Raw genomic sequence first — 11,163 nt, 5'->3', positions numbered from 1 at the left:
AAATAAGTTTTTGAGGAAGAAGAAGTAGTATTTATTTATTTTTTTTTTTTAAGACTTTAGAAAGTCCGAAGATGATCAAATATGGGGTTAAATATCGGTGGGGTGGCCGATGTCCGATATTCAGTTTTAAGGCTGATACAGGCCGATACTGATAGGGGGCCGATTATATTGTGCATCCCTAACAAAGACCTAACAGCCCTTATTAAAGGGCCTGGTACTCCATACTCCCGGAGTAACCCCCACAGGACCCCCTAAGGGACACGGTGGAATGCCTTCTCCATATCCACAAAACACATGTAGACTGGTTAGGTAAACTCCCATGCACCCTCCAGAATCCTGCTGAGGGTGTAGAGCTGATTCAGTGTTCAATGGCCATGACGCAGTGACAGACTGCTGCACCCTAAATGCACCAGGGAGCGTTGTCACAGATCCTTCCTCCCAGCAGCTGTAAGACTTTATAACTATCACTGTTCCCAACAACCTCAATAAGTTGTTACATTCATGCTGATTTTTGCACACTTTCTATCTAAGTCAGTTAAATAACATTCTGCTGTCATTATGCACATCTCTGATATTGCTGGTATTTTCAAATTTCCATTACTATAAAAAATTGTTATTTATTCTCCAGGTGCACAATATTTATATTGTTAAAACATTTTACAGTACAGTACTTTATTTGTTTATTTTTTAACTCTTGACACTTTTCTAAGGTCCACGTTTGTGTGACACTTTTTTCTATAATCTATTTGCTGCTGTAACACCAGTTTCCCTATTGTGGTACAATAAAGGGATTTTATATTTTCTATTCTATTACTTTTCATAACTTTCTTTGTGGACATCACATGGAAAATACAGCTAAATCATATCAAAACATAACACTCAGCTGTTGCATTGATTTTCAATTTTGTAGCTTGTATTAACAGATTAATTTAAAATCAATTATCTGAGACAACATGCTTGTTTTTTTATGTAGCGAAGCATAAATAAATATTTACAGTCATACACAATTGTTATCTCTGGTTCATGAAACTGATGCGCACTTCCTGATCAGAGGATAAGCCTCTGGTAAACCTATGTGTATTTTTCACATCATAAACTTCCATAATAAGAGTTCCTCTTTTACTAACGATTAGAGGGCGGTAGCTGCGGGAAACGGTCTTGTGTTGAGTTTAAAGGTAAATCATTTTATTAAGTCACATGATGAGCTGCCTCATATTTCCTCATCGGGATTAAACCAAAGGCTCTGCTCAGAAGACGGTCTGTCGCTTAGAGCAAAAAGAGATATTAACATGGAAAAGCAACCTATAATGAGGTGAGGGTGGCTTTGTTTTTATCTCATTTTTAGAGCAACGTTACTTTGATGTGTTGCTTAAGTTTCGTTTCGTTTACTCGTTGCAGCGGTGGGCAGCACCAGAATTACGGTATTGCCAACCCGGGTTACATCCCAGCAGCGGCAGGAGGAGCAGGTATGAACTTTCGAGTAGGCAAAGTGGTATTTAAAGCTAATTATTGAGTATCATCTGATTAGCCTACTTTAAAAATTGATAAATCAAACACTTCGCCATAACTTGGTTTCCGGTGACGTCACCACTTGCCGTTGTTGAGATATCTGAGTTTAGAGACTCTTACATTTTTTTTGGAATGCTGGATGATTAATTAACAGTTCGCTTAAAGTTTAAATTTACAATTAAAGCCGTTGGTAGTAGTAAAGATGGATATATATATAAATCCTTAATATTCAATATGGATCAATCCACGTGTCTGACATTTTTTTTTTTCAAAATTTTTTTAAATAAACTTTATTTGTATATTCTTTACAAAAAGAAATTAGTGCCATTTTCAGTAAAAAAAAATCTCCAGGGGTTTGAACAAATATAATAATAATAATAATAAATGAAAAATAACTAAATAAAAGTAATAGTAACAAAGTAAAGTTGCATAAATACTTTGAATTTAACATGTCTGCCATTTCGTGACCTGTCAAAGATTAACATGACGTAATCTCTAACTTGTTATACTGAACTCACTGTAAACATTTTGATGAGTTGTGGAAATAGCTATATCAAATGATAAAAAATAAAACAAGCAAGAAAGAAAACTCAAAAGAGAAAACCTGAAGAAACCACTTTTTTTATTTAGCTTAGGCCTAATGTCCCTATTAATTACCCTATGAAAACAATTAATTACCCTATGAAAACGCAATGAAAAAAATCATCCTAAGTTATGTTTGTTTGGTTAATATTAGACTTAGAAAACTTTTTTTTGTCATTTTGTATACACATAGTGTAATGAAATTTTGTTTTGTACAGCTCTCATGACATTTCCATTTCTTATTTCTTATGTAAACAGTGTGGAAGAAAAAACATGGTTCAAAAAAACGCATTGATATGGAAGTTCAGAACCTTAAAACATTGTTGTAAATGTTGTAACATAGGGAGCCGTACGAGAGCCACTGCAATATGTTAAAGATACCAAACTAGATAGATCTCTCCTGTCTTCTTGAACCCCAGTCGGCCTCGTCAGACGGCCGCTCACACTGAGCCTGGTTCTGCTGGAGGTTTCTTCCTGTTAAAAGGGAGTTGTTTTTTCTCTCCACTGTCGCTACAAGCATGCTTAGTGTGAGGGATTGCATCGAGTCAATGAGCCGATGCAATCAACTGGTTTCCCTTAGATAGAAAACTTTGAATCAATTTGACTGTATGATCCGGTTGAATTGTAAAGTGCCGTAAGATGTTTTGTGAATTGGCACTACATAAATAAATTACATTTTATTTTTAAAGCAGCAGTAACATTTTTAGATTATTATATCCTGTTCTAATTCACTGTGATGGCAACTTGAATGTTTGATTGAGTGGCCTGTCATCTGCCTCTATTGGCTCTGGTCTGAAAACCCAGGCTTGTAAGTTTCTCTTCCACTGACTGGAAGGTGGGTCTCACGGCTATGTTCTTGCTGTCAGATGAACAGCTTTACCGCAACCCAGTGAAGACCATTGGCTTTAGTACCCACAGACCTTGCACTGAGCTACAGTATGCACACACAATTGTACAATCTTTTGCTTTTTTTTTCTCTCGAGGTTTATGACATGTTAAAGGCAGCAAAATTGCAAAAAAAAAAAGCATTTGTCAAAATAGGGAAGGAAGAGAAAATGAGAATCAGATCAGGGCAGAGATCACATTTGCTTCATGCCAACTAATCAAAAAAAAAAGAAAAAAAAAAGAGAGAAAACTAAACTAATGGAGAACTTCCACTAGAATTACCATTGTGGCTATTGAGTGATCTATTTTTAGGATGCCCCTTTAAAAGATGCCAAACTAACTTATGAGAGCATTTCTCTTAGTAGCTAAAAATCAATGTGTAAAATGTATTTTTTCAGTTCTTATTTCATACTTGAAATATAAGTGTCCTCTTTACACATGCTGACAGTTTGATGGATATGGACTGTGTGGTTTTTATAATCTTTTCTCCAATTTAAGCACAATCTTACGTACAAGCTATTATGTGCCTACAAGATGAAACAGTGCCACCTAGTGTCACAATATATAAACGACACATTACGAGATGCATCTTATTTGTAAAAATCTGATAAGATAAATTAACTAAATCTAAAATCTTCCTATTCTGAAAAACTGCTTGGTTTCTTTAGATGAGTAATGTGACATACTGTGCTTTTTTTCCTTTTACTTCACAAATGGAAATAAAATATCATACAAATAAATAGTATATCCTACAGGTATACTATTTCCCTTGGTGCAACCCTCATTCCCTCCTAAAACAAAACAAAAGCAATCATGCAATCAACCATAATACACCTTATTATAAAAACACAAGTATATGTACATCCATGTGCGCGCACACACACACACACATACACGCACACAGTAAGAGTCATAGTTAAATGTATCAGGCAGCAACTTGAACATCCATGCATCCATTTTCCGTCACACTTATCCCCAACTTGAACATAATATAGGAAATTATAGCATAAAGAATTCCACATATAATAAGCAAATTCAGCTTTTCTCTAATCCATAAAGTAACAGCTGCCAGAGATCTATAAAAGAATAAGCCCGGTCATATTTCTCACAGGTTAGCTTTTCAAGAAGTAAAAAGAAAGCCAAGTGTTCCAAGAAAAAGAAAAAAAAAAAAAGGAGGGGAATCATTCTTCCAATATAAAAGAATGCATATTTTTCTCCAAATTAAGATATCAAAATCAGAAACCTAAATTTTTTGTAGTTCAACTTTGTATTATGTGTGTCATTAAGTAAATATAAACCACTGCTTATTTTGAGTTTTGCCTCCAAAACTGATTGGGTAAAGACATGAATCGAAGCTCAGTAACTTTTAAAAGTAGCAGGAAGTTGTGTTAAATCATACAAATAAATCCATAGTGTTCATTATATATACTTTTCAATAGGCACATTAAAATCGGAAGCTACCGTGATCTCACACAATGGATTATCGGTTTTCGCTCCGTGTTTTATTGCAAAACCGAACCACTATCTGTGTCGCCTGACTTCCGTTTCCCAGTTTACTCGCTCCATATCCATCCGCGGTCAGCAGCTGCACTACGGCGCTGATAAGCCTGGTTACCTTTCAGCAGCAGCTACGACCTGCAAACACGAGATTCAGCTGTACCAAAAAAGCGAAACTCATATTAGGAATTTATAAAAATAAGTAAAATTTCATTTTTATAGCACCTTTCACATGCATTGGAGTCAAAAAGCGCTTTACAAAAATAGATAAAACTTTTAAAAATCAAAGAAAAAACATTCTAGTCATAATAAACAGCCGACACACTGAAGTCGTTTTATATATATATATATATATATATATATATATATATATATATATATGTGTGTGTGTGTGTGTTTGTGTGTGATTCCTTATGTGTCTTGCGGTTTTCCGGTGACGTAACACCGTGGAAATGGGTGGGATCATAATTTGTTGTAGAAATCTTACGGAGCTTCGAGCTTCAATTACATACGTTTGGACTAAGTTATCCAGGGTTACTTATAAGCTCCATCCATCGGGCGGTAAATGTGAGCACTCTATGCTTTTAGTACAGTAAACCTGTTGGAATGGAGACCATAACGGAAGGACACGGTAAGTCACTGTTTGCTTTAGGATTGGGACTTGTGAGAACATGTATCTATAATATCCCAGCAAGTGTTTTGATTTCTTGTTTTTTTTTTTTGTTTCTGGGTCTGTCTTAATGCACAGCAGGCTTTCTCACTGGTGTGTTTTAGCTGAGCGCTTTGGGTTTAGGAAATATGTGCCAAAAGATCATAAAATGTTGAATATCTCAGAAGTTTCTATCTGTTTCTAACTGAACTGGTTCTTCTGGTTTGATTTAGCAATGTTTGCCCCACCCGTGGCTGAGTCTCAAGGCCCCAGCGCTCCTCCGGCCGGCATGTTTGACAGCATGCCTGGGTATGAAGGGACCTTAGCAGGAGGAGGTACAGTAATATACAGTGTACTGACCCACTAACCCAGTGATCTTAATTTATAGATTTTATTTAATTTCAAAGGATTCAGGCTTACTTTGTGTTGAATTATATAGAAAATGGCAAAGCAGATAACCCAAAATGTGACTATATCTTGTGTAAATGTATTAATAAGTTTCTTTTATAAATATTAAGTATTAGTCCAGAAAAAAAAGTCCTTCAATTTAACAGATATGAAATTAAGTTGGTTGAACCTTTGACAAATTCAAAGATTCATAGAATTTAGAACCAAATGTTTTATTTCTACTCTAATCAAATTTACAATATTCAGTGGTGGTAGATAAATGTTTGAACCATCATATTCTAAAAAAGTCTGTAGATGATTAAATGCATTTGGTAAAATGTTTGCCACCATTCACTGCCTAATGTCCACTTCCCTTTTAAAGGAAGAGGGAAGCCAGTCCTTTACACTATTACCACATGTGACTTTTTGCAAAATCAGCAACGTAATTTTGGGTCTTCCTGCTTTATCCACTGAAGGCCACCATCTGTAGTGACAAAAACTAGTTGGAGGATAAATAAACTCATAATACACAAACGGTTAGTTTGTGTATTAGTTAGGTTTTTGTAATTAGGTTAGGTTTTTATAATAGACACAATTCATTGGGAGTGTTTAAAATCTCCTTCATTCTCTCCTTCTTATGTTTAGCCTATTTAATTATATTGTGGCCCGTTCAGCAAAAACAGGGTTCCAAAAAATAGACAATGGAATAACAGCTAATCATCTTTTCTGCTAATTCAAAAACATTTTTTTCAGACATTCTTTATTTAGATTTTAATTTACAATTTGGCTTATTTTCCCAATAAATCTGCTTAATAGGCCTCTAAATAAGAGGCTTTACACTGGAACAAATGAGATCAAATATGATCAGGCTTGCCTGAATTAAGTAATAAAACTTATTAAACTTATCTTTTTACTTTTGTAACAGGTGGATTTCTTCCCCCTCCAATGCCCTCTTATCCAGCCCCCCAGCCTTCACCTGGACCTGAGCACCCGCAGTGGAAGTAATGCATACACTGTAGCCCTTCTATGACAAAGCTTGATATAATTTTAAAAAGTTGACTGCAACCTGTTGGTTATTTGGTAAATATTACCATATCATACCATATTTTTGCTTGCAGCATTCCGTCTATAACTGAGGATACTGCCAGGGATGCCTTTATCTTGTATGCTTCCAGCAAGTGTTGCTACAGTTCTGCACCAGCTAAAAACGGTGTGATCACCAACATGGAGGCATTTAATACCTACAGAGTAAGAGGATTTCTGGTTTAAAAATGTTTCATTAAAAACCTGGAAGAATTGAATGAAAGGGAGCATACGCTTTGCATTGGACTTTATTTTTCCATACAGTTTAAATTATGTCTTTTACTTTTTTTGTTTGTTTTTTGTTGTCTTTTTTGTTTTGTAGTATCGCCTAGAAACATTTACTGAGTCCAGGTCTACAGAATGGAGTCATGAGCCATACCATGGTAAGTTTCTGTACACATGCCCCAAAAAAAAAATTGTTTTTTTTTTTTTTTAATTTTGGGAAAAAAAGTATTTTAAGGAAGCCCCACTTGGTTAGCCTCAGGTTTTCCCTACCAACATGGTGAATTAATTGTGCAACCACTAGCTTTTGGGCAATAGTTGTAATAAAGTTATGAATTAAATTTGTATTTCTATGCTGATTCACAGACTATAGCGAAACTGTAGAGTAAACAACGGCACAATTTAGTAATCACTGAATACTGCTGCACTACTTTTATATCTAACCTTGTTCTGAGGATGTATAACAACCTATGTTGACTAGTCAGTTATTTGGGTCATCTGTTCCTTTTTCCCTAACTTGACAATTAAAAAAACTTTAAGCAGTTATTAAACATTCCTTTCAGTAAGCCCACATTTCCATATTTTTTTATATTGTAACATTGTATTCTTAAATGTTGCATTATAAGTAGCTGTAATTAGAAAAGGCCAGAAAACATTATTCTGTGTTAAATGATTCTATATAATTTTTCTTTTTTTGTGTTAATATTCACATTGAGTAATTTTAATGAAATAATAAAGTCTTATAGTTTAAAACAACAAATTGTAATTAACGTTAACCTGTGAATTATTCTACAGTTTGTTTGATTTTATATTTTTGCGTAACATGGATTAATAATTCTAGATAAAGTTATTTTTAAGGTATTCAGACAAATATCACTTTGAGCGTAGTTCTTTTCCAGTCATAAAAACATTCATCCTTTCAATGCTTTGGGAAATCTCTTTTTTTCCCCCTGTAAATTGTTAAGGACAGTCAACGACTTAAAGTGACATAGAAAAACTATATTTGTTAGAGAAAAGTCCAATTTGATGTGTTCATAAGTGGTACAATAATGTAATCCAAATGAAAATGTGGATAAACATTTAGTATGATGTGCTTATTTATTTGTGGAATTGAAAAGTTAAAAAAGTAAAAAAAAAAAAAACTGCTGGAGTTTTCCAAGTTTGAAGACGAATTGCTTCCCATCCAGGAAACTTTTTCAATTCAATATGTCTGGATTAGTGTTTAATTCCAAGTTTCATAGAGTAGCCCAACAAAACCTTGTTATGGCTTAGAAAAAATGCAAATTGAACAGAAATTTAATTCTTGCATAAAAACTTAAAATTTTTAAGGCAGAAAAAAGTGATCACAAAATACAGTCTCTACAGTATAATGTTCTATCAAATTAGCATGATAATTAGACTGATTCAAGGACAATTTGCTCACTGACTGCCCAACTTTTGTTAATCACATTAAAATGTTTTGACCCTTTTGATGACTTACTATGTTTAATGTGGATCAGGTCAGCCAGTAGATGCCTATGCTCAGCAACCTCCAGGGCCCTGGGAAATTCCTGCCAGAGCACCCGTCTTTTTTAAAGACGACGAACAGAAAATGAAGGTTCCTTACACCTCATCCATGAAGGTAAGCCATCCAGCACAGTATGAGGGGAAAACTTATTTGCTTTTGTGATTTAATCAAGAGATTTTCTTTATAAATATCATTTTACATGCACCTTAGTAAAATATAATTTTTTTAAGCCAGTAATTAGGCTTTGTTTTGTAGTTTTGTTGTAAATGTGGCCTATATGATCTATATGTTTAAATTAGCGGGTTATTGTTCTGTCCTAGCCCTGCCATGGGTGTGTGGGAATGGGGCGAAAGCCTTGCAAGGACTGTGCAGGCTCTGGTAATGTAAGTTTTTTCCCATTAAATTGAGAAATGTTGAAAGCTTATCAGTGTGATTACATGTCAGCTGTCTTTTATGATTTTGTTTTCTACAACAGAAAGTTTGCTGGGTGTGTAATGGATCAGGTTACCGCCATGGAGATGATCGATGCAACCACTGCAGTGGAAGAGGGAGGGAAAAGTATGCACTTCAGTTCTAATGAAATTGAAACGATAATGATATTAAAAACAAAACTGACTACAGCTTGCAGTGTTTATAGACCAATGTATTTAAAACTCTTTTTCAGCTGCATACACTGTCATGGACAAGGATCAAAGCAATGTGAAATCTGTCATGGAAAACAGCAGCTTCTGGTCTACATTAACCTCACTGTGAAATGGTATAGTTTTGTCGGTAATGTTTTTCTTTCGAAGCTTTAGATTTCTTAGATTAACTCCATCCCAGTCCTCACCAATGTTTAAGGTATATGGATAATAACCAAAAATATAAGCGCTTCTTTAGAAGCAGCTAAAAATAATTTTCTTTGTCAGGGTGTCAGGCTCAGTGTTGGCAGTGGAATGAGGAGGAAGGCTCGTTTATATCAAAAGGAGTCTGCTTAGGTGGTTCTAGAGTCTTATAAGGAATTTTTTTGCATGATCAATTTTATTTGTACCCACAGGACAAACAATTCTGAGGATTATGTTGTTGAACAGTCTAGTGGTCTTCAGGTGGCAAACCTCAGTAAAGTAACAGGCAAGGAGCTTTTCAGAGACTCCCAGTACATGGTAAGGGCTCATTTTTCATTGGAATAAGGTTAAATTATATTATGGATTTAAAAAGAGAGGTTAAATTCCAAATCATTGTTAATGAGTCTATATTATGAATTTGAACAGTGGTGCTATTAAATTAAATCTAATAGAGATGCTGCCACATGACGTTCCCTTAACCTGGCCAATTTACAAAAAAGTTATGAAAAAAATGGTATGTTAAAGGGCCTCAATAGCAATATATATATGAGTGATTACAAAGATTGCAGTTGTTCCCAATGGTGACACTAGTGATTAGCTTTAGGTGGAAGTTAATTCTAGGTTGATTCCAAAGTTTTTTTTGTGCCCTTTTTAAAGAAATAATCTTTTAGGTTACTTTTTTTTCTTTGATAACACAATTTATGATCTAATAAACAAGCAAAAATTTAAGCAATGTGTCAGGGAGAAAATACATTCACTGTTTGTTTAAAAACAGTGAAAGTATACACATAACTACTCCTTTAGTAGTTGTGTGTATATAGAGTAAGAAAATACAATTTGTGTGTCAGAAAAACCCAGCCTTTAGTCTTAATCCTTACTTTACAGAATGTGTTTAAAAAATAATGTTGATCTTTTTTTGTATATTATTTACATAGTTTTTTTATTAAGGAATTTTCACACAACTTAAACCATGAAAAGAGTTAAAGAACCTCTTTGATATCCTCACTAGGTGTACCCACTCATGGGCTTTCCAGACCCTACAGTAGTGCAGGCTGCACAACGACTTGTTGGAGATCATCAGGCTAGATTCTCCCAGACATCACGCATTCTACAACAGGTATTTAAAGATGTTATAACACTCAAGCAGCTTTTGTTGTTGAGAAATGCTAATATTTGCTTTGTTTTGTCTACAGCGTCAAACCATAGAACTTATCCCTGTCACGAAGGTCACCTACACATGGAAAGGAAAAACATACATTTACTTTGTTTACGGAAACGAGTTCAAGGTTCATGTGAATGACTATCCCGCTAAGTGCTGCTGTTCTGTAATGTAATCAATACATATTAGTAATACATTGTTAAAGGCAACTGAATAAATATGTCTGAAAACAACTATTTGTATCAAAAATTAAATAAATATGTCATGCAATGATTGGAAAGTGGGAGTTCTATTTCCAAGGCCTACTAAAACAATTTATAAACATTGGAGATGTAAAAAAATATGTAAAACTTGTTTTATCCCTGGGTTGAAGTTTAGCAGGTTCATATTAAGCAATCCAAGCGCTGTCTGTAGATATAATAATTCAACTTCAAGGATAAACCATTGATATGTTGCCTTGTTTTAAACAATGTTTGAATGACATTCATTTTAAACATGTCAGACATCTTTTTGATTCCATTGAAAAACATAAATCCGATTGAGAACAAAAATTTATCAGATGTAATGTTTTTTTGTTGTATTTTTTATCTGTAATACTTTGTATTTATGTAACTCGAAGACTAATCTTCATGAAGCAACTCATATGTTTAAGATTCACTTGTATCAGTAACTGGCACATTTTTTATTTTGTATAGATTTGTATCTATTAAAAATATGAATATATTTTGTAACAAGGCATTTAATGTACCATGAAATTCATATATATATTTGCATGAAATATTTTCTAGTGCTCAACTTCAATAAAGGCGATTTCACAACATGGTGTCGTCATTACTAGTGGACCGTCGCCTTTGAAATG

The 11,163-nt window shown here is 34.3% G+C and overlaps 1 protein-coding gene across 2 annotated transcripts; it reads left to right on the top strand.

Moving 5' to 3' along the window:
* The first annotated feature begins 1,187 nt into the window (after positions 1–1,187).
* On the top strand, positions 1,188–11,054 carry LOC107090385 (protein SSUH2 homolog). 2 transcript variants are annotated; one of them, XM_015383721.1, is made up of 13 exons: positions 1,188–1,312; positions 1,399–1,466; positions 5,356–5,457; positions 6,435–6,510; positions 6,628–6,757; positions 6,915–6,975; positions 8,314–8,435; positions 8,642–8,704; positions 8,797–8,879; positions 8,986–9,078; positions 9,358–9,463; positions 10,155–10,262; positions 10,339–11,054. In XM_015383721.1, exons 1-13 carry the CDS (start codon positions 1,290–1,292, stop codon positions 10,477–10,479), a joined length of 1,176 nt encoding a protein of 391 aa, XP_015239207.1. In that variant the 5' UTR covers positions 1,188–1,289; the 3' UTR covers positions 10,480–11,054. The 2 variants fall into 2 exon arrangements, with proteins under 2 accessions (XP_015239207.1, XP_015239206.1); XM_015383720.1 differs by lacking the exons at positions 1,188–1,312; positions 1,399–1,466 and adding an exon at positions 4,918–5,104 and having other exon boundaries at positions 10,339–11,049.
* The last annotated feature ends 109 nt before the right edge of the window (positions 11,055–11,163 follow it).

The sequence above is a fragment of the Cyprinodon variegatus genome, unplaced genomic scaffold, assembly GCF_000732505.1.
Source record: "Cyprinodon variegatus isolate N-32 unplaced genomic scaffold, C_variegatus-1.0 Scaffold293, whole genome shotgun sequence".
Lineage (NCBI taxonomy): Eukaryota > Metazoa > Chordata > Actinopteri > Cyprinodontiformes > Cyprinodontidae > Cyprinodon > Cyprinodon variegatus.
This window is presented reverse-complemented; position numbering and strand designations above follow the sequence as displayed.